General features: G+C 37.3%; 1 protein-coding gene across 5 annotated transcripts in view; it reads right to left on the bottom strand.

The window, feature by feature from the left end:
• SBF2 (SET binding factor 2) overlaps window positions 1–24552 on the bottom strand; it is a 269874-nt gene that overhangs the window by 194245 nt on the left and 51077 nt on the right. For all 5 annotated transcript variants that reach the window (XM_063332267.1, XM_063332268.1, XM_063332270.1 and 2 more), the window contains exon 2: window positions 24104–24192. In XM_063332267.1, the coding sequence (XP_063188337.1) occupies window positions 24104–24192 (89 nt within the window). The remainder of the gene's footprint in view (window positions 1–24103; window positions 24193–24552) is intronic.

Below are 24552 nucleotides of genomic sequence, written 5' to 3'. Positions count from 1 at the left end.
GCCCCCATTTATATCCTGAGCATGACGGCTATGGTACAAAATACTCCTTCGGCCAGCTTGTCCTGTCTCTGTTCCCTCACGCACACAAGAAAACCCTAACAGTCTAGCTAAAACTGGCTGAATTACAAGATACATTTCCAATATGCAGTTTTCCCCCAACAAACCACTAAAATTCCATGGTTAAAGATGCTACCATGAAACACGTCACCAAGTATTATGCAGAAGCAACATGATGTCCCAGGAAAGAAACTTTTGTAGATTTAAATATGTTTACATCCATATCAAGAACTATGTCATGATTTTATTTTATTCAGAATACCATCCACTGGTTCCCTAAACATCCACAATTGAAAAATATAAGGAAATATCAACAGAAACGTTTTCAAAAGCTTCAGTACAGAGAATCACTATGTCTAATTACAAAGTCCCTCCAGTTCTTGGAAAAATCCATGTCAGCCTCTGGTCTCTGAAGAATTAACAGCTGATATTTTCCTATTTCTACTCTTCTAGACTTTACACTAGAGGTAAAAATTGGAAATATGCATCAGCAACAAGATGATGGGAAAATGTTTAGCCAAAAGTTACAAACGGACTGCCAAAAAATTAAGAATTAAGGTTAATATCAAAAGAAATCCAAGATATTTGAATGCAAATAAATTAACTGTAAACTACTTTAACTCAAATCAGACAGTGATTTTATAACATTTTTTCCTTTACTTACTTATTTTTTAAATAAACTTTCCTCTGACCTGAAAGGTTTTTCCCCAAGACACATGGAAATCTAAAAATGTATTGTACTTTGCAAGAACGGGAAGTACTTGGAGTGGGAGACACGCTACCATTTTTACTCCATATTGACTCCTCAACAGAGATTCTCTTCTCTTTATGCCAAGTCTGTAACTCAGTAAAGCCACCTGTCACAAGGTGGCATGCAGCTTTAACCTAGACGTAATCTCACTGAACAGTTCTTCCTTCTCATCACCAATCTCTATACACATATGACACGTAAGATGGTGCTGATCACAGGAGGTCCTAGGGAAGGCACTTTAGGCAGCTGATAGCCTGACCTCCCACTCAAAGTATGGTAAACACTGAATTCAGACCACATTGCTTAGGGATTTACAAAGTTAATCTTTAAAACCTCCAAGGATGGAGACCCCACAAACCCACAAAAACTTTTGGGCAACTTATTACAATGTTTGACTCTCTTTATGGTGAAAGATTTTCCTTTATTTGTCTGGAACCCGTTGCCTCTTGTTCTCCCATCATGTGCCACTCAGAAGAGCCTGGGTCCATCCTCTCGATAGCCTCCACGAAGGTATTGGAAGGCTGCTGTTAGGGCCCCCAAAAACCCTTCCCCAGGCTAAACAGGCCCAGCGCCCACAGGATCTTCTTGTAGGGCAAGACCAGACCCTTACCAGACCATCTTGGTTCCCTTCCTCTACGACAGCTCTGGTTGATCAACGTCCTTCTTGTACTGGGGGGCCCAAAACTGGATGGAGCATTTCAGAGACTGGAGCGTGGCTACTGTGACACCCATCTACAAGAAGGGTCGGAAGGAGGATCCAGGGAACTACAGGCCTGTCAGCCTGACCTCGGTACCAGGAAAGATCATGGAGAGGATCATCTTGAGGGAGCTCTCATGGCAAGTGCAGGGCAGCCAAGGGATCAGGGCCAGCCAGCATGGGTTTAGGAAAGGGAGGTCCTGCTTAACCAACCTGATCTCTTTCTCTGACCATGTGACCCGCCTTCCAGATGCGGGGAAGGCTGTGGACGTTGTCTATCTGGACTTCGGTAAGGCCTTTGACACCGTCCCCCACAGCGTTCTCCTAGAGAAGCTGGCGAATCGTGGTATAGATAAGTGTACTCTGTGCTGGGTAAAAAACTGGCTGGATGGCCGTGCCCAGAGAGTTGTGATTAATGGGGTGAAATCCTCTTGGCAGCCGGTCACCAGTGGTGTTCCTCAGGGCTCAGTTTTGGGGACAGTTTTGTTTAATATCTTTATCGATGATCTGGATGAGGGGATGGAGTGCACCCTCAGTAAGTTTGCAGATGACACCAAACTAGGTGGGAGCGTTGATCTGCTTGAGGGTAGGAAGGCTCTACAGAGGGACCTGGACAGGCTGGATCGATGGGCCAAGGCCAACTGTATGAGGTTTAATAAGGCCAAGTGCCAGGTCCTGCATTTCTGTCACACCAACCCCAAGCAACGCTACAGGCTTGGGGAAGAGTGGCTGGAAAGCTGCCCGGCAGAAAAGGACCTGGGGGTGCTGGTGGATGGCCAACTTAACAGGAGCCAGCAGTGTGCCCAGGCGGCCAAGAAGGCCAACAGCATTCTGGCTTGTATGAGGAACAGCGTGGCCAGCAGGAGCAGGGAAGTGATCGTGCCTCTGTACTGGGCGATGGTGAGGCCTCACCTCGAGCACTGTGTTCAGTTCTGGGCCCCTCTGTACAAGAGGGACATTGAAGTGCTGGAGCGCGTCCAGAGGAGAGCTATGAGGCTGGTGAGGGGTCTGGAGACCAGGTCATATGAGGAGAGGCTGAGGGAGCTGGGCATGTTTAGCTTGGAGAAGAGGAGGCTGAGGGGAGACCTCATTGCCCTCTACAACTACCCGAAAGGAGGTTGGAGAGAGGTGGGTGTTGGCCTCTTCTCCCAGGTGAATAATGACAGGACCAGGGGAAATGGTCTGAAGCTGCTGCAGGGGAGGTTTAGATTAGATATTAGGAAGAATTGCTTTACTGAAAGAGTGGTCAGGCAGTGGAACAGCCTGCCCAGGGAGGGGGTTGAGTCACCATCCCTAGAGGTATTTAAGAAACGTCTAGATGTGGCACTTCAGGGCATGCTCTAGTGGCAGAGATTGTAGGTTGTTTGGTTGGACTCGATGATCTCAAAGGTCCTTTCCAACCATGAAGATTCTATGATTCAGATTCTATGATTTATCAAGCGCTGAGTAAAGGACATTAACAATCACTCAGTCTCCTGATTGTGCTCTTGTTAGTGGAGCCTGGGATGCTGTTGGTCATCTTTGCTGCCAGGGCACATTGCCAGGGCACACTGCCAGCTCACGTTTAACTTGCCGTCTACCAAGATTTCCAGGTCTTTTTCAGCAGAGATGCTCCCCAGCCAGTCTCTAACCTGAAACACTACAGGTGGTTCTTCCCTCCCAAGCCCAAGGCTTTGCATTTTTACTTGATTAATTTCATAATACTTCCATTGGCTCATTCCTCCAGCCTATACAGGTTCCTCTGGACTCTGCAGCCCTGCCTTTGAGTGCATCAACTCACGTCTTCAGTTTGGAGTCATCTGCTAACTTCATGAGCAAGTATTCCATCAGCTTCTCCAGGCAGTTGTTAGGACAGGTCCTGTAACTCACAGATTTATAATACGTTTTCTTATTAACAGTAAACATTTCTAGGACAACACAGGAAAAAAATTTTCTTTCTGAGCATTTTCAACAAACACATCAAAGAATTATAGATTAAGACCATAAAGTTCCGTGTTAAATATAAAATAAAGACAGACTGAGGTATCTGCACGCAAATTATTCAGAAATGGGATACAGTAAAATTAGTACTGTTGGAATATGCTCAACTGATCAGCTAGGAGATCAGGCACTTACATTTAAACTTATGGATTGACGTAAAAAGTTGCTAGGCAGTTTTACTATCTAATACTCCACCTCTGCAGTTTGATCTGTAGCAGCAATCACTTGCAGGGATTCAGGAAATAGATGAAAAAAAAATTCCTGCAGTGAACACAATTTTTTTAATTTTTTTTTTTTTTTTTTTTTTTTTTTAAACAGATCAGCTATTTAAAATTTTCCCTTGGGGGCAAGAGGACTTAGAGAGCTCTCTTCACTGATGAACATAGTGTATATCAGGTGATGCTGCCTCATCTTCTCAAGCAGACAGCTGAAAGGAAAACAAGTATGAGAGCCAAACTGCAAACCTTCTACTACTATACATTCATTTGGACACAAACAGATGACCTCTAATGTTGAGACAATTATTTGTTTCATGCATCTACTGAATTTTGGCTTCTTTGCTAAAGAGCCACCTTATTGAACATACATTCTTTAGCATCTCTCACTTCCCCTTCAGAGCAACCTATCTCCCTGTATAGAAGTTAAGAAAAAGCTGCATATTCAGAGTATTGAGCAGGGATTATCAAACCATTACTCCAAGAAGCAAGTATTGTTTACCAACTGCTTAATTTAAAAAATAATGGGAATAGGGAAATTGATTGGGACATAGGGTAAAAGAAAGGGAAAAAGAAAGGTCAGGCAACAGATGGAAAGAGGCTGCAACTGGATCACAGTGCCACTGCTTCTTTCCATGCCAGCATCCAATAGAGCAGGCCCCATCACTCACATAAAAGCAGTAAAAAAACCTCCTTAGACTTACAAATCGTACATTTTATAACGCACATCTTCAAATGAAGTTATTGCCTGAATTTCTCTTGTAAGTACTGAAAGCACATCCTTGTGCAACATTAAAAATCAATAAACTGACTTGACTTTAGAGTAAAGGGACAAAAAGCCCTGGAGTATTGCCTTTTTTGTGATTGCTGGTCTATTATCTGCTAGGTAGTATCTTCTCGTACCAGATTCCAGTATCTGCTGGAAGCCAGATACTTGTAGTTTCCTCATGTAACTGATGCTAACCAACTCTGCTGGTTACTCTAACAACAGAAGGGTTCTTAATTGTCAACTCATTTCAACAAAAACACAGTTTGGAGCACCAAGGGTCAGATACTTGAAATGAGATAGTGAAAATACCCTTAGGATGGTAAATACCTGACTAAATATATTCTTCTAATGACAGCACCAAAAAAAAAAAAAAAGGCACAACATGATAAAATATTACACTCATGCATGACTGCACTACACGCTATCCAAAAATGTGCAAACAGAACTCATGACTGACTCCCATAACGCCTGCTAGTCTATTTTGCAAAACTAATATTAATAATGCTATAAAGAGTAAATTATCATATCAAGAGTAATGGAGTAAATTTACTCTTCAAAATACATAAGGAGTAAATTATCAAGTGTTAATAGTTAAGCAAAAAAAAAAAAAGTGTTCATATTTATGCATAGGTCTTATGTGTCATCTAAAATAATTGTTTCCAGAAACAGTAAGTTTTTGTTTTTGTAATATAAAAATAGTATTCCTAGCAAAGGAAAACGTTAAAAAAAAAAAACAACCTAGAAGAAAATACTGCCAACTAAAAGGAAAAAAAAAAATCTAAGAAAAATATTCTGTCTGGTCATTTCCAATGAATCCACACAAAAGTATTCACAAAGACTTGTGTAAATGTACAAAAATATTTAACAACCTCTAACAAGCTTCTCCCCCTGCCCCCAAAAAAGTATTACATAAATTATCATCTTAAAAAGAATTTAAGAACAAGAATAATTTGATTCAAAATAAGACACAAAAACATAAAATATTAGCTACTGTCCTACTTAAAAGTGAATACATTACTGTATTCACTGAATACAACATATTGAGATAGCCAGCATATGTAAGAGGAAAATAGTAAACATCACTCCATGCACTTATGCTGTTTCAATTTAAAGTATGCAAGTACTTATTTACATGCATTTTAAAAGCCACAGTAAAAATGCAATAAAACTCACAAGTCACCCTCTCTTTCACGACCCAGAAATTCTAAAAAATAAGGGATATGTGAAAAAAAGGATTAGATTTTTATTTTACATATATTCATACAGTCACACTGACTAAACTCAACTCTAGTTACAACCCATGGTGTTCCCTGGATTAGGTTCACGACCTCAAGCATTTCAAATCTTCTCTAAGTGGGGTTATTAATAAAAGTTTACTGTAACAAAAACCATTGCATGTAAATTGCAGTCTTGTGCAAAATTTATGGGAGGTGGCAGTGAAATTAGAACCTGAAATCTTAAAAAAAAAAAAAAAAAAAAAAAAGAAGAAAGGGACCCGATCAGGAAAATTCAACACGTACAGCCCTTGACACTGCAGTCAACTGCAGGAAGATATAAGCACATATACATTCTTCTCCTTGAATGTGTTGGTTTTGGGATACACTTCGCCTCTTGTAGAGGTTTTAACTCGCCCCCTGCCCAGGACATGATACAGAATGCTCAAGGGCCACGTCCAATATTGTGACTCTACTAAACAATTTGTGTGCACAAAGTAAAAAAAGGTACTGTTTGAATCTTTTTCTTTATTTACTTATTTTTAAAGCTAAAACAAGGAAAATCCTAATGGCTGAAAAACATATGTTAGAACCCGCCAACCAAGAACTATGAGTTCTTCTAATATATTCCACATATCAATACTTAATGCTGAGCTAAGTAATACAGATTAAAGTATTTCATAATTTAAACTAATTCCACACTTTCATATTTGGACTGCTCTTCTTACTAGGAATAACTTAGTGATAAGATCATAGTAAGCAGAAACTATACAGTTACAGTACTGGTTCCTAACTAATATCTGATAATATCATCAGAAATTTCTCACAAAAAATAAAACTAAAGCCTATCAACATGCAAGCTTTCTGACATCTTTTGCCGGTTAATTTAAGAGTCTGACAGTACAGCTGGCCTGCAGTTCAAAGAGCTGATGAAAGAGTTACACATAGACTAGGCTGTAACCGCTTCAAATGGCACAGCTGCATCCCAAAGAGGATGTATGAACAAGTTCTAAGATAAGCACTCAAATTTTACAATACCAGGTACAGTCTAACCACTTTGGTTTTTTTAATGTCAAAAGTATTTTATGTATCAAAAAATATCTTTTTTTGTTGTTGTTGTTGAAGAGACCTTTGCTAAAACACCTGAAATACATATCTGAGCAAAAAGAATTTAACATCCAATTTTCGTCACCACAAGCATTTTAAGGAGAGGTGTATTATTTTCAATTAAACCTGAAGGAAAGGCAGACAATACGAATATGTAATATACAGTGCGAACATACACAAATTAATTCCAAAGAGGAAAGATAATCACAAACAGGAGGTTTGGTATGGGCATTTCAAAACCATTCCTACTGAGGAAAATTCAAGCAGTGACAAGCACCATAAGCTCCAGAGCTCTGTTCCAAATGAACATGAGAGGGCTTTCATGAAAGCACACTCTTGGCAACTTGGTCGGAAATTTCAGAGTCAAAACCCCTGCTGGTAGAACACGTTCTTTTAAACTTCTAAACTATTCATTATTTTTTTTAATTACATATTCCTGCATCAAATATTGATTGAAAAGTTAAGGAAAAAATGGACAGTAAGTACGTAAGAGATGAAACATCACCATCCAGAAAACCATTTTGCCTTCCCTCCTCCCCCTGTCGCATCCCAGGGTACAAGGTGGCCCACACAGTTCCCATGGTGAGCTGCACCCCAGCACTGCCCCTTTGTATGCGATGCAGCTCCTTCTCTGCTGGGAAAGCAGCAGGTCAGTCAGACCATGCTGGGCCAACATAACAGTCCCACTTCAAGCCTCTGTTGCCTTCTCAGTAAGGAGAAGTCTCACATTAGGAGAGCATTATTCTAAGACAGGACCTACACACTAGTGGCCTTGAACGTCTTTCAACAGAAGACACCTTCACAGTAGCAATGAACCCAGCTTGTTAAGGAAAAGAAGGCACTCAAGGCAGGTGAGTAGGAATGACAAACCTTATGCAGACTTGACTGTTCCTAAAGAAGTGGCAATTCTGAAGTCTGTTGAGGTCAGAGTGTATTTCGAGAGATGCACGTGGAATCCTATTCTTGGGAATCTGATACTCCGTAAGTATTTACAGGAAAACTTATTTTCCTAATACCACAAAGTAGCCATAAGTTTTTTTTGTTTTTTTTTTTAAACAGTACAATTAACCATCAAGAAACAGAAAGTTTTGTCCAAGTTGAGGAAAGCAGAAGTGAGCATACACTCCAGCAAGTTAAATGTAGCACTTCCAACAAAACTAATTAAGAAATTTGCTAAGGAATAAAAATGACTACTAAAATGTTTCAAATGCATCCTGAAGTGGAAAGCTTGTAATAACTGGCGAGGACAATGGATAAAATGAGACAACGGTAAAATGATCACTCAAGAGCTTCAAAAAAACCCTGTAAGAATTTTCTATATTATTGCTCCCCAGAGAGGTGCCTGGGGAAGTTCCCAGACCAAAACTGTATTTTGGAGGGGAAGATATAGAAGATTTTGGAAAATGAAAATGAAAGTATCAAACCACCAGGAACAGGCAGTATTATTACAAGAGTTCTGTGATGTCAGAGAGCTATAAATTGTGGCTTTTGCCTTCTACCCCTGGAGCCAATAGCAGGTTACTGGAAGATGGGCTAATGTTTCATCCGTCTTTAAAGAGCATTGAAGTAATCCAAAATTTTTGCTCCACATGTAGCAAACTCATAGAAAGTGTCAAAGTACAGGATCAGTAACCCTACAGATAAATAAATTATACTGGAAAAGAATCAGAAAGGCTTCCCGACACCAAGATCATAAGTCATCTACCTATTAACAGTTCTTCAACAGAAGCAAATGGATTTACTCAATACAACAATATAGTTCACTTTTCAAGAACAAAAATCTTTTAGCAAGAACATTCACAAACAATCTCAATTAAACTAAATTGTCACCATATAGGATAACAGTTCTTTTCTGGACTAATAACCGATTTTAAAAAGTAGGAATAAATGGTTAGTTTTCCCCAACGATTAGAAGAGTAGAAACAATATTCACAAAGATCTCTGCCGAGAACTGTGCATGTGTAGTAGGGGCTGATTGACGGGGTTTGGGGGTGTGTGTGTTGTGTTGTTTTGTTTACTGCAGTTTCTGAACATATCCAAAAAAAGTTCAACAGTGAATTGGTCAAGTCTATAGAAGATAAAGTATTCGGAACATTCAATGCCAAAGTCTTTTGTGATAGTACATGGAAGGGTCGCACAATAACAAGTAATTGGGTAACAAAGCATCACATGATTCCTAACTCAGAAGTGGAAACTAAAGCAAATGAGAAAAAAAATAATGCTAAAAATGCATACGCAATAACAGGCTACATTGTTAGAAACAAGAATCTGAAATGTGTTTCACTTTAATGTGCCGTAACCACCGGGAGAAAAATTCAAAGGCTTAAAATTATTAGGAGAGGAACTGGTAGGTACACCCAGACTGTAAGACTTGCCATTTTGGTCCCTCCGGTTCAAAAAAGATACAGTTGAACTAAAAGTCACAGTGAAAAACAACAGTATCCAGTGGCTTGAAGGAGCGTCTGTACAAGGAAACATTGTATCAGAGGGGGTTCTTCATCGTGGGAAAAATACACTCTAGGACAGGAAGAGAACAGACATCTACATACTTACGAATACAATCAATAACATAAATACAGAATAATTCGTTATTTCTCATGAAAATTAAATAGAACGCATTATATAAAATGATCATGTGTAGGTATAAAACATATAGTAGTCTTTTACAAAACATAGTGCAACTGCAGAATGCATTGCCATGGACTATTAGGAAAGAGAAAAGAATAATGGGCTTAAAAAACTTTCAGACAAAGAAACGGGGGAGAAGCTGCTGAGGATGCAGCGTACTTGTTAGCCCAAACGTATCCTACCGTTGTGGAAGCCCCTTAAACCTGGAGGAGCATACGCCCGTATATTTATCAAAAGAAGCAAGTGTGTCATCTCATGATATCTTAAACTCCTTCCCAAACTATCCAGCGCCGATTCATGGAAATAAGCTTGATCAACTTTTATTCTGATCTTGGTTATCAATATTTCCATTGCTATTCAATGTAATTATCACAAGGGCACCAGGAAACCAGGACTTTGTTTTCAATGTCTTCCCATAAACCTTGCATGACTGTGGAAAGTAGCTCAACTACATTTCCAGATGTAGCAGAATTAATAGATCTAGACCTGTTTATCTGTTACACTGCTAAAAATTATGTTTAAGACATAGCCTTCCAAAATTCATATGGTTCCCATAGCAGTAGAACAGATACTTTAGGGAAGTGGAAGGTAACACATACAGACTCGTAAGAACACAACCTTGCAGAAACTGCACAGTCAGCTTTTTGCCACCCTGTTGAAATTTAAACAAGTCATCCTAAAGCTGTCTCAGCAAAAAGCATACTGCACTCTTTCTCTTATTGGGGTCTGAAATACGTAGGTTCACTTGGCAAATCTTGTTTACACATTTCTAGATTGAAGCTTAAGTTGTTTGTTTCCTCCTCTCCCTCTGGATCAGTGCTGGCAGAGGGAAGAACCTCATCCTCCCAAACAAGAAAACATGAAGGAGGTAACTCATATTAAAACAAAACGCTAACTGACTCAGTTCGGACCACTGCACTCTTACTTTATTCAGTGCAAGACATAAAATACTGTGAAACTAAAACTGGAAAGCTATGTTCTTTTCTGCCACACTTAAAATTGATAATCTGAAGAGACAAGACTCATTAAGTTTCCTTCTTCAAACACACTTCAGAAACCACTGTTAAATTCAGCCCCTAATTTAATTAAGGTTTCCACTGTAGTATTGCTTTTGCAACCCACAAGTAAAGTATATCCATAATAGGTAAAATAATGTACATAAATATGCTGTTACCTAACTCATCACAGTAAATTCATACTTTAAAAGGAAAGCTTATAAGCACTATCATATTTAAGCAATAAGACATAAGAGGGTGTGCATATGCTGTAATAACGACACACCTTAATAATAGAAGAAGTATGTCATTATTATCCCATAATACACACCCTAAAATGCTTCAGTATAGATCACATCTATGCATTTAACAAATGAAATTAGGATACTTAGAATAGATGCCTATTTAGTGGCTGATAATCTCAAAATGTTTCATCCAAAAAAAATAATTAAAAAAATCATAAAACATGCCACCAACTATTCCTGCTCAGGTAACCACTTCTAACACATTTTCTCATCATCATCAAATCACAAATACAGACTGTTAAAAAATACTTGTGTCAGTGAATGCACTTGCAGTTCCTACAAAAAAAGCCAGTGAAAAGGATCTCTGGTTTTCTAGAGCTTTGAAGTGTTCTTGCAAGCTTAATGGTGAGTTTTGAAAGACAAGGTGCAGCTAAAATCCTCTAAAAAGGCTCTTTTTTTTTTTTTTTGGTTAAACTGCTTCTGTCTTTCCATTTTTTAACAACCCCAAAACTGTTTAATAAAACCAACCCACTTCAGTTATCTCTATTACTTCACAGACTGAACTCCGGGACAGAGCAGCTACATGGTTTTAGCCGAACTCTCCCACAACAGCACCGTACTACTTGAAGTCTAAAGCCAAAGTCAGCACAAAAATCTGACATTCAATTACATTTTCCTTAATTACATCATTATTCACCTTGGAAGTAAACTAAAACATTTTGGAAAAACATATTATTGAACACTTGACTGAACACTAACTACTTAGCCTTTGCCACACAAAACACAAACAAAATTATGTTTGTGGCAGTCAGAATAAACACAATTTAATGCTGATATGCCTTCATCTTAAACCCAACTGAAATGTACTTAAATATTTATTAATCACATATGATTCCAAAGAATTTATTACTGCAATAAGCTTCCTCAGGCATACGTAAAATAACTACTTACTTTCTTCAGCTGAGGCATACTATTACAAAAAACTAACTTCAACAATCTTTCAAGCTTGATCAAACTCGACAAAATGATTGTTATTTAATGGATTTCCATTCATTTAATATCTCTTCGGTTATATAAATTGGAAACAGTTTCCCAATTCATGTGAAGTTCTCAACTGTATTATCCAAGAACAAAGAAAATTGTAGATACTCATTTATTATATTACCACCAGTTTTCCAACTACACAGTTGGAAATGCTGCTGGTCTTTTAGATGAAAGACATTCAGATATGAAATTACAAAAAACTAATCCTTTTAAGTAACAATATTGATCAAAGTGGAACAAGAAACAAATCTTGAATCTTAAAATAGAAAACTTTGAAGATGTGCTTACATAAATAATGCAGCCATAACCAAAACCAGCAACAAGTGATTTTTCCAAGCAATTTTTGTTACTCGGTGCAAATGTGATAACTCGCTGGAGATATTCAAAAGCTTCTCACATAGAAATTGCTGCTGCTAAGACACATTGGTCATACAAGCAAAATATCTAAATTGGGGGTGGGGGGAGAATGTATTCCACACACATTTTTTGAGAGGTCTTGCCAATTCCTCTGTTATTTGGGAGAAGGAGATCAAATTCAATATACAAGACATGAAACAGATAAGAAAATGGTCTAACAACAAATCTTAAAAATTGCAAATGCCAACAAGTCTCTACGAGTATATTACTGGGCCAGAATGAAGGAAAATCATTGTGAAATAAGCTTTTCTGGTATGTGGTTATAGCGAATAATCACGAGGTGATGCCGAGAACTAGACAAATCTGGTATTCAAAGAATGTTAAAAACACTGAGGTCACAAATGCAGACTGTAACTTTAGTACCCATTTCTTATCCCACTATTTTGATATTAAATCTAATTCATTCTTCATTCTAAGCTTATAAGCCATGATTTTAATGAACATCCCTCTTTTCCACATGCTATAATGCATGTGGAAAAGGAAACAATACAGTTAAAAATGAAGTGAGGTTGATTTTGTGTACGCCATTTGCAGAAGGGGAATATTGCTTGGTTTTAAAATACTATATTATAACACAGATTTTTCAGTAAATTACAAAAGCAGATATTCTCTCTCGGACCAAAGTTTTGTACTTATTTATATTTTTCAGAATAAAAGAATGTTTCCCGCACTTTTAGCTCACCGGTAAGCATAAGATAAAGTGACAAAATCATAACTGCATTGGGTATTTTTAATACTAAAAGCATATTTGCTTGATTATAACCCTGGGTAACATACTGCCTCAATCTATACAAAGTAATTACATAATCTGACCTTACCGCACCAGTTTGCTTTAGAGACACACTAGAATGGATTTGGGTTTAACTGCCTTTACTTAGGTAAAGGGCTAAAACTTTAAGTTCTGAAGACATGGAGATGGGGGCGGTGGGGAGGGAAGCAGAAAGTTGAAGCCAGTTCTTTTATTAAATTTCCCACAATTTATTGCAGAATGACAACAGGAATATTAGCAGCTCAGTAAAACAGCAGATCATTTTATTTGGGGGTGAGGGGTGTTATTACACATTATTACATTAAAATTGCTTTATTACTGATTTTATGTATATACTGGTTGCTTTAGTTCAAGTAACTTGGCAGAGATTCAAGTCAGAATATGTATACTTTCAACAAAAAGACAAGAGACATTTTTTACTGGAGGATAACTGAAAGCCTGTTCAGTATCTGAGTGTGATCTGTTTTTCATATCTCCTGTTGTTGACATAAATAAAGCATGGTTTCTCATGAAGGTTAAGGAACCAGCCAGTGCAAGGAAAAGAAGAGCAAGTAGTTTGAGGACACCTGTGTGACAAAACCTGGACAGAGAAGTTTTTTCAAAGACATCAGTAGTGCCTTAGTTAGATACATAAATCCAAAAAGATGGGGAGGGGAAAAAAAGAAAAAAAAAAATCACCTCAGGACCATGATCAAGTTTATGCTTTTAATATCCAGGGTAGGGGGGTCAGGTGTTGTTGTTTGACATTTTGTTTGTTACTTTTTCTTTTTTTTTGTTTTTGAAGTCACACAAAATGGAGATAGGCGCTGCAATATTTTTACATTAGGGAAACATGCAGAGCTTAGGTGACATTTCAAAGTCTACCCAATTTTTCTTTATCCCCAAGGGAAAACACAGTAGCTAAAAGAAACAAACATGACAGATGCAGAAACGAAGAAATCTGGTAACAGTAAGAGTCGCATCAAAGCAAAGACAGCTGGGACGTCGTACAGAAGGTGACAGGAGACATCATGTCCTATTTTCTCAGCTTGCATTAAAACCTGCAAGATTTGTGATATCTGGTCAGGGAAGCTCTTGAGTATAAGTTCCAAAAGCCATTCAAAAGAAGATTTGGGTATCAATGTTATTCTTCTATGCCTAGGTTTACTCTGCAGCTCAGATTTAATGAGCTGCAGGCTGAGAAAGAACTACAAACCTTAAAAGGATCATCATACAAGTAGCATTATCCTCAACTAATACTGAACTGCCTTATCTCCAAATCTGTGAAAGCTGGGGCTTCAGAGATCCATGCTATAGGCCAGTTTAAATGCTCAGTTTATTACTCTATCGCTGATACAGAAATAAAACTCCTTTATAGTTTATCCCGGTGTCCATTACAGCTAAATAAAAGCACCTGTTCAAGTGACCCTGTGACAGCATATCCTTGAAAAACATAAAGACACTGCAACCAAACGTACCTGAAAGAGGTCTGTCTCAGCAACATTAAACAAGGCTGTAACACTTCATGGATCAGATTGCAGCATTAACACTCTCATCTTAGAAATTTGCCACTTCAAAAGGTTTTGGCCTGCATCAATTTATTTCTGACATTCACAGAGCAATAAAGACAGAGAAAGAAGAAAAGTTTTGCTAGGACAAGTCCAGGTAAACTGCTGACAAAATCATTAGTTACACAATACTGGTGCCATACTCAGAATTCATTATAAGAAGTCATGCTTATGGCAGATCCCCACTCAGAAGAATTTCCACACAAAACCAAAAATTCTTCATCAGTGAGTAGCCCTAAAATAAACACTTAGAAAATAGATCTGAATAGATTTATATTCTTCTTCCTCCTCTTAACACAAATTGTATTTTGCACATAAATGTAGATTACTTCTTTACTCTTTTTAACTTTTCTGTGATCAAAAACAAACTCCATAAAATTACTATTTATTGACCTTTACTTAAAATAGGGACGTTTCTTCATTAAAATTCTCACGGTCACTTACAAATCATTACTAAAATCAGGGTATCAGAACTATATCATAAATTATTAATGACTATATTATCAAAGAATAATACAGAAGGAAGAGTACCATCTAAATAGCCCAGTTCACTTTTATGTCTTCTAACTTGCAAGTTCATTCATAAACTTTTACTTTCCATCTAAAACCACCAGCTTTTGTATAAAAGAAAACAATATGCTAGATGTTACTAGGAAATAGCAAAAAGAGTCTAAAAAAGCTGTACAATAAAAACTGAAAGATCTGAAAGTGGTTTTGCCAATCCCACGCAATTAGTCAAAAGACAGCATCAACATGCTGTACTGAAACAGTATTAAGTAGTCTTTGCTTTATAAACAAACAATCCAACACCCTCAACCTCAGGATTTATAAATTCAACTCCTTTTGACACTTAAGTTAGTGATAGTGCTTGAGGCTAACATGCTGCCCTTTGAAAAAAATTGGAAATACGCCTCCAACTCCCTTCCCTAGGACTCCACATGGCACGCTCTCAGCCACACAATGAACCACTGAAATCAGCCACTTCCTCCCCAAGCCTGCGTAAGTGTTTGTGCCAGGTGTGCGTTTAAGCCACCCAGCTTCTCAGCCCTGTACGGAGTCCAGAAAGGAAAATCAGAAGTTATACAAATTGGAAACAGTCTTTTTTTTTTTTGTAAATACTGTTCTTTTTTTGTATAAAATGTACAAATGCATCTCAAAAGTTTTCAAGTGTAAGAAGCCAAGCTTTAAATCTGCTGAGATGATTTAAGCCAGCAGAAGAAACCTGCATCAAATGTGACAAAATTTATACAAAGTACAAATTAAAAAGTTGGTCAAATTGAGGGGGTTGGGGAAATATCATGATATACAAGTCCTACCTATTAGAAATTCTTAGCACAAAAAAAAAAACAGCTTTAAGAAAACACAAACTATTAACAAATTTGTTTCAGAAAAACGTATAATAGCCTTTATTTTCCATTTGACTGTTTTCTTGAACTATTAGAAAACATTCCAAACTGATTTATAGTCATAGGAATCAACTTCACAGATAGATAAATTATTTCTGGATTCCCAGAACACATTCAATGACCCAGTTCAAATTTCACAATCTTGTATTCAACCCAATAGACTGTATTTGATTAGACGCACATTATCTGCCTTTCTGCTCCTTCACACAACCCCAGAAAGGAAAGCTTTGTGACAACTGGATATATAGTTATAAATTCAATAGACAACGGGCTTGCTTTCTGGCTCTCTCCAAAACCACACAAATTTTCAGCTCCCTGCACAAACACATAGAAAAAACACCAAAACAAACAAACAAAAACCCCCAGAAATTTCAGTCAAAAAATTGGCTTAATTACAGCACTTCAAGCGTAAAAGAAGTTCCAATTTCTTACAGAAGGCTGACAAATAGTTATCTGTAATAACCAGCTGAAACAAAACGTGGGAATTTGAAACAAGAAATTGGTAAGTGGTTCTGAGGTACTTCACTTCAGTGCCTTACTGGATTGGTACGTTTGTCCAAGTTTCATTTTCTCTCCTCCTCTCTGACAAGTTACAGGAACCTGATCTGACAGTGACAAAAAACAAAACAAAACAAAACAAACCTCTTAAGAAAAGGTTGCTGTAGATACCAGCAAGGACAAACACCTGAAAATCATGCTTGAAGACCAGATCTCATCTCTCATGGTAATCCACACAGATTTCTTCATTCATCACCACTGCAGTGTCTCAGTTTGGTATCTTCCCAATGAGTTACTACCATTTCTCTCTGCAGAGGTGCAATCAAGCAGGCAGATGGAGAGCCAAAGCCTCAGCTTTTCAGATTAACAAATCTAAAAAGAACATCAGGAGACTGTCCAAGCTATTCCCCTTTTCAAGCCATACTATTAGCCTCACTCAAGTCATTCCTCATAGGTATCTAGAGTTAAAAGCAAATAATACTGCTCAATAATTTCAGTCTAGGTAGAGCGAGCTCGATCTATTTAAACGTTTCCTACTGTTTACACCAAATCTTTGCTACAGTATCCATTCCTTATTGCTCTTCTTATTCTCACAGGACAAGGAAGACAGTTTATTCCCTTCCTTTTATTTATCTGAAGTCTTCTCACGTCTAACCTCTGGCCATCTCAGAATAGCGTTTACCTTCCAAATAGGTGTCACTTCAATATTTTACCATTTTCACCAAAACTGTTGACTGCATTATGAAGTGTTCCATTTTTCTTTTTTTTTTGTTTGAAAACAACAAAAAAAAATAGATAAAACATATTAATTATACCCTTTCACAGTAGTCAAGTAAGACCAAGTTTTGCTACACAAGGACTACTTGCAAGACCTTAGATTTCAATATAAAGTTATTTTACCCCACTAGTCTACAAAATCCAGGAGCTAAAATCCATTCAGTAAAAGCAGTGGGATGCTAAAACCGGAATATAAATATTTTACAGCGCAGCAGAGACATTACTGTAAAATACACCACATTTATGGTGCTCTAAGATTTCCACTGGAGGTTAATATAGACAAGTTAAAGGAATATAAACTGAGTCCATAATACAACTCCAATAAAAAAGTTAGCTGTGCTTTTGCTATCATCTGTTTTCTACTAACTGCTAAAAGAATCTGTACTGCAATATAATGAAAATGAAAGAATACCACAAGGCATTTAAGTGCTACACTGAGGTCTGTCATGCAGTTGGTTCTTTAAATAATTACATGTGTAAAGATTCTGGATAGGTAAAAGAAGTTTGAGTGAAAAGACGAAAAAACACTCTCAAAACCAAAATCTCTGCAGCTGACCAAGTGCACTGAAGGTTAAATGGATGCTGCAGAAAACCCTTTATTCAGATCCTTAAAAGCATTAATGTTGCAGAAAAATTGGCTTACAGATCAGCTAGCTAAGACTGAAGCATTTAAAGATTAACACCCTTAAAACTTTAATCACTTCAGGCCTTAACCGGCTAATCTGCAACCCAGCTTGTCTCTTATGTCTTATTTTAAATAAGTAGTAAAATGTTCAAGTATCAGATTTTTTTCCCTAGAAAAGATGCCTTCCACCAAAGGGGTAAAACAAAAGTAACACTAAGTGATTAGCACTGGAATTTTAAAAGTATTACTTTTGACAGCACGTGTAATGATTTTCAGAGACTCAGCATTGGGAATCTCCAAAATTTCAGAAGTTCGCTATTTTAAAATCTGGCTTGCCTTAAAAATGTCTTCAATTGACTGACAGAAATTCTGTTTTTCAATGCAACTCTGAAGACAAACTAGTTGGGGGTTTTGGTGGGGTTTTTTTTAACAGTTTTTTTCTTCCCAACCCGATTGTGAAGCTCCATCAGCAGTGTAAATCCAAAGACCTCAGAAGTATAGCTGTCACTCCTAAGTTTTGTATATTATCATGCAGTGGAAATCTGTACAGGACTATGACGTTGGGTTTTGTCAAAAGACTGATGTCAGTCAAAATACAGATATACTTTGAAAATACATAAATACCACTCCTTACTCTCATTTGATTTTTTTTTTCATATCTCAGGTTAGTTGGAATTTGAAAGTTGAATTACATAAAAGATATACCTCATGTCTATTTAAGAGTTCATATCTTTAGCTGCTCAAAGGTGCAGAAATGCTAAGATCTACAGCAAAGATAAGACTCTATACAAAGGAGCAATATGCTCACTCCAACACCACCAACTCCTCCTCCGCTGGGAGGAAGCAGGCATCCTACCAGATCTCAAAGGGACACATACAGCCTTTCTTCAGAAACATTTCTCTTAGTATCATAACACATTTAAGTTATCTTCAAAAGACTGTATTAAGTAGCAGTTTTTACAATTTACAATTAAATTTTATAATTTAAGTAATTATTTGGGTAGGTGATTAGCTTGTCTAGAAATGTATGTTCATTTCTGTACTTGCACATACTTGAAATGAAAATTACTAATTCATGACACTACTACTACTAACACCACTACAGGTTACAGTGGGAAATTTTCTTCCCTGCTACTCAAACTGCACAAACGCATTATAGCTAGCTTAAACCTAAGACAACGTATCTATTTCTAGGTATGACTTTCATTGGCCTAATTAACATTAGCCTCCCAACTCTGAGTAATGCAGATGACATTTAGTTTAGCTAATTTAGCCCTGGGACAAAAATGAGTTTACAGTGTAACATTACATACCAAAGCTTCCTCCTTTGATGTATAACTAGTTATGATGTCTAGAAAGGTATACAGCAGAATTAAAACCGGATTATGAAGAAGAAAAATATGCAGAAACATAAAGCTAACTCATTCAACCAACACACTCTCTCAAGGATTCTTTCTACAAGCAACAACAAGAACTTTGATTATCCTAATTTTAAACTGCTCTCTATGTCTCAGCTGATTTTAGAGGGTTATTTTTAAACTTCAGCAGTATCTGTGTAAAGCTGATATAACTTGTCTGAGACAGACAGACTGTGGAGAAGGATACCCAAACATGTTCATTTAAAGTACCACAAAGGGGCAACTATCAGACTGGTATGTTCTAACTGCGTTCTTCTGAAAACCAGTGACTTAATGTTCTTCTGAGCCAAATACTTTATTAACTTTAAGAACAAGCATAAATCTGTCTTTTCTCCTCAAAGTCAGCTTACTTCCATGAAACTTGAGGAACCTCACTTTGACTTGTATTTCTCAGTAAACTGCAGATGGACTGCTATTTGCCAGTAAACTGAAGATGCTCAGATTCTAAGCCGAAATTACAAAAAAAAATTCCTATATTCCTCTCAAATAGCCCACTGAAGTTTCCAGCTAATGGAAGAAGAGCATTGTACTGCTTTTGTAGTAACAGTCAATATGTATGATAGATAATATTAACAAATATCATACCTTAGTCTCAGTTATATCACACAATTCGACAAATGGTAAAAAAGTATTAGGGCCCTTACAAGCTACTGCAATGATTGATAATCCATTACAAAACGTTCAGGTACGTTTCACAGCAATTTGCAGGTGGCTCACTTATCAAAGTTTCTGTATTCGGTTATAAACAGAACAAAGTTAAAAGCTGTGAAGCCATTAGAGAAATGGCAAATGCAAAGAGTGTAAGATTAAAAACAATGTCTTCAGGTAATTTGATGAGATGCAGACAAGTAGAAGCGCTAAGAAGACACACTGACCGAGAGCTACTGACAGAATCTTTCCCTCAACAGAGACTCATGGCTTTGCTCACTTACCCCTGACAACCAGAAGATACACAATTTATTTAACAAGACAAATGAAAACATTTGACTTCAATAAAATTTCATAAAGTGTATTTCTGTTAAATTTTGGACAATGTGTTTATTCCATAACTTATGTGTTTGTTAAACAAGACCAGAACGTAGCTAGTAAGCTACACACATAAAAATAGAAACAGTTTAAGTAACTCTTAATCCTTTAATACAGAAAATATATATATACACACCCCAAATATAACACTCTGCAGTAAAGTTCAAGCTGCAATTACATTTTATAATGACCCAATTCTCTACATATTTGTGTCAAATTAACAAAACTACAAACATAGTCAAGGCTAAAAGTTGAAAAAGGGTCATCATCTTTCCTAGATAAGATGTTCTCAAAATGATCCCTTCTCACTCAGCCAAGGGCAGGTCCATTAGGCACAGTTTTTCCCACATTAGCCCATTTTTCAAAACTAGGCTCAACAAAATGAAAAATACTGTTTGCAGTGTTTTTATCATTTAACTTTAAAATTACCTGCACAACTTCACTCTCTACACTGTCTTTAATTTGTTTCAGAAAACCGATCACACAAATTCAAGCCCAGAGGGGTGGGGGACATGCAGGGTTGGGGAAAGAGAAGAGCCTTCCATAGAAGTCTCAGAGGATTGTGTCTATTAGTTTTTTGGCTGGACCTTGGACTAACTGCATCTTTACAAGCTCTGAAGACCACAAGGGGTCCAAATAGGCATTTTCCACCTTAACATATTAAAGCTTAGGGGTGGGAGCAGGTATAGGTCTTTGCCACTATTTCTCCCTCACCTTCTTTCATAAAATGCCATTAACTACATGAATGGGAAACAACTCTTAGATCATATCATCCATTAGATGCCAAGACAAATTAGATAATTCAACCTATATTATTTGGTAAAAAAAACAACTTAAAATATATCCAAATGTCCAAATTCACAGGCAAATAATTCTCTTTACAACAGAGCTGGGAGTGGGGGTAGGGGAACAGGGTGGTGAGATCTGAAGATCTCCATGATTTATGGCAGGAGGACTAACTTTTACAGAAGACAAGACTCCAAAAGCAAATCTCCCCTCAATCCTATCACTAGGCATAAAAAGCTTTGTCCTTTTTTTCCTTCATGAAAACGTGAAAACACAGTGAAGAGAGCTTAACATGTTTTTCAGAAACAAACCATAGCTTTTTCCATTTCAGAGAAACCATATAATTCCTTAAAGATCTTCACTCAAAGGAGAGGAAGAACACGTAAGAGCATTTTAACTCAAATTACTAACTATTTATTATTATTCATAAATAGGTTTACCTTCATTCTCATACACATTTATGTCAATTACTCTATTTTTACCCCCCCAAGGTTTGTCTGTTACTCTCAATGATATTAAAGCTGCCCCTAAGGTGACAAGAGAACCGTAACACAGCTTAACTTCCTTCCTTTCCATGAATTAATGTTGACTCACGTTACGCTCATTCAAAACCTTGAAAAAAAAACATCCTGCCAAAATGTGTGTTTCATAAGTAATTTACTTTAGTACTTGATCTTTGCAATATCTCTGACTCCTCAATCTTAATTAATTAAAAATTAACTAACATGTTTGGACAGCAAATCAAAATTTCACTACTTCTGCCAACTGGCTGAATAGATGTCCTTAACTTTTAAGTTGTCAAATTTCATTTCGCTTGCAAATTTTAAAGCCTTAATGGCTTTGCCTAATGAGCCATTTGAGAACTGATACAGAAATAATGTTTTGTTCAATCACGAAAAAAAAAAAGTCTTCCTTTAGAAAGGTGTTTCTTGTAGTGCTAACATCCTACAGTTAAATCAGTGTAATTATTAAAATCTGTGAAAATATTTACTTCATAGCCGGCTAGGCTAAGTGAGATTCAAGATCTCAGTGGTTTTGAGCCTTGCCACGTGCAGGGACGAGGAGGAGCGATGCCTGGGCACCTGACCCAGGCTGGCCAACAGAATTATTTCATTCCATGAACGTCACATTAAATATAAATTAGAAAGTTTGCTGTGTGGTTCTCTCTCCCCCTTGATGACGGCAGTCCAGAGAGCTTATTGCCCAGTGCCGGATCCCTGAGCCCTTCCCTTCCTCCCAAAGCCGTTGCGCTCACAGTGTCCAACATTAGCTGTCCACTGCTGGGAGTGTGCAGCTTCCTACTGGTAGAATTGGCTGAGTATAATTCTTGTCTATCTTATATTAGTATCAGGATTAATACTGGTTCTTTAGTATTATTGTTAATTATTTGGTCTTATCCTATTAAATCTATTTATATTTCAACCCTTGTGTTTCCTTGTTTTCACCAGTTTCCCTTGCCAGGTGGGGAGGGGTAATGGGATGACAAAATGATTGTCTAAACGACAATAATATTGTCATGGGTTTTCTCAAACCACAACAAATTGGTAAGGAAGATCTGTATGACAAAAATGAATCTTAGTACGACTCAAACTCTTGCAGTTGTTTAAGGCAAGATCAAACCACACAGTTCAACCCCAACAGAGTGGTTAAAAAAAGAAAACACCCCTAAGCCTTGGCATCAAAGTTTATTTCTCTTCTAATGAGCTACAACTGTGCGTACTATATAAAAAAAGCCACTTTATCTGAACTCGGTCAGCAGTCATAAAGCATGTGCTGGCTAGGCATGTATTAAGTCGAGAATTACCAGCTAGAGCAAACAGCAATTGCTATACAGAGTGGTCTAATGTTGTAACAGTAGTAGAAACACTTCAGAGAAAGCAGGAGCTTCCATTGTTTCAGCACAGCACTACATTGCTAAATGTAGTATTATGCAAGTGTACCACAAACACTGTAACTATCCGTCACGTGTATCAGAAATAATGCTTACACCAGTAATTAAGGTATGACATCCCCCCAAAACATAAGGCTTATGCTTGACCATGAAGAAATGAAAACCACACTGTTGAAGAAAACGAGCAGCCAGTCGCGTACACCGGCACACAGTGAATAACATAAACCTCTGCTATAGCAGAGAGCAAGCAGTAAACACCAAGATCCCCTCCCCTCTCCTTCACTGGAGAAGACAACACACGGCCAATGACACATCATGGCTAAGCAAGTGAGCTGAGCATTGGTTGAAAGGTATCACACTGGTAAAAGCTTGCTACATGTCTGTAATAAATCCAGTGAAGAGTTCGTGTCTTTGTCCTCTGCAGCTGATTTTGTCTCACAGTACAAAGACTTCTATTGCAACATTTCCTATGGGCCATCTCCTTCTCTAGTTCCTAAATTCACAGCAGTAAGTTTCACTCCGACTTCTCAGAAATCTAATTTACATAGTATGACCTCAATATTTCATTTCTCTGCAGGATTTTTAGAGCCATAAATTTAACAAGTCCCTGATCCGGATGAGTAAGACATACCTTTTCATTGCATCTCACATCATGAGACCAAGGAAGGGAAAGAAGTGGTACTTAGTGAATTCTCGGAGAGGGTGTCTAAAAGAGATCACTGTACACTAGCCTTGTTCAGTGTACCATTTTTGTAAGCACCCATTATGCCATCTGTCAAGGACAGAATACTGAGTAAAGACTAACCATTTTAATCAAGTCAGTGTATTGGCATATTATTTTTTAATTATTTTTTTAATCTACAATATACAAACACACATTTGTATTTATTTGAACACGACAACGAAAAGTCATCTGCCATCTGAAGGATGCTTCTAAAAATAATAGTCAATGATAAAATTACTGACACAAGTAAACATTCATTTTAAATACACTACTTCTAAATTTGCAGCAGACTTCTGTATTCTAGGAATATCTATACTTAGTGGTAAAGACCAGAATAAGTTATCTTCTGTTAGCCAAAATCCGTATTCTTAAAGCTATTATCTATCCCCTCTACTCATGTAATTTCTATCCATTCCCTGTCGGGTTAGACAATACAGATTACTTCATGAAGGCAGATGTATCTTCCAATTGTATGTGAAAGAAATTCTAAAAATTACAAAATGTAGTGCAAACTTACCAACTCTATTCCCTGTGGAAAAGGAGTGTCTTCCCAGTCCTTCTGAGGAAATCTTTGTATTATTTTTCCCAAACCTTCTGTTGGGCCAGCTGAAAGATAAAATTCAATTACTTAGAGGCAAATTGGTGGAATTTAAATCACCATAGATTTAAGAATATTTTCAGAATATACCCAATATTAGGAAATTTTTTGCCACAAGAGGTAGAACAGGCTCCTCAAATGTGTCTTGCAAGTTATGTAATAAATACAGTCTTAATATTTTCCAGTAACAACACAAGGAGTCACTACACGAAATGAAGCTGCAACCTGCATCCAGCCTATGGCCATCATGTATTTTTTTCGAAGTGACAGATGATTACTGGTAATTCTAGTCTGTCTCTACAAACAGTAGTAAGTTAAAAACTAATATAACGGATAATGTGGTATTTCAAAAACAAATCAAACATTTG

This window comes from Chroicocephalus ridibundus, chromosome 4 (genome assembly GCF_963924245.1).
Source record: "Chroicocephalus ridibundus chromosome 4, bChrRid1.1, whole genome shotgun sequence".
In the NCBI taxonomy this organism is placed as follows: Eukaryota; Metazoa; Chordata; class Aves; order Charadriiformes; family Laridae; genus Chroicocephalus; species Chroicocephalus ridibundus.
The sequence above is the reverse complement of the archived record's forward strand: the minus strand, read 5'-3'. Positions and strand labels throughout refer to the sequence as shown.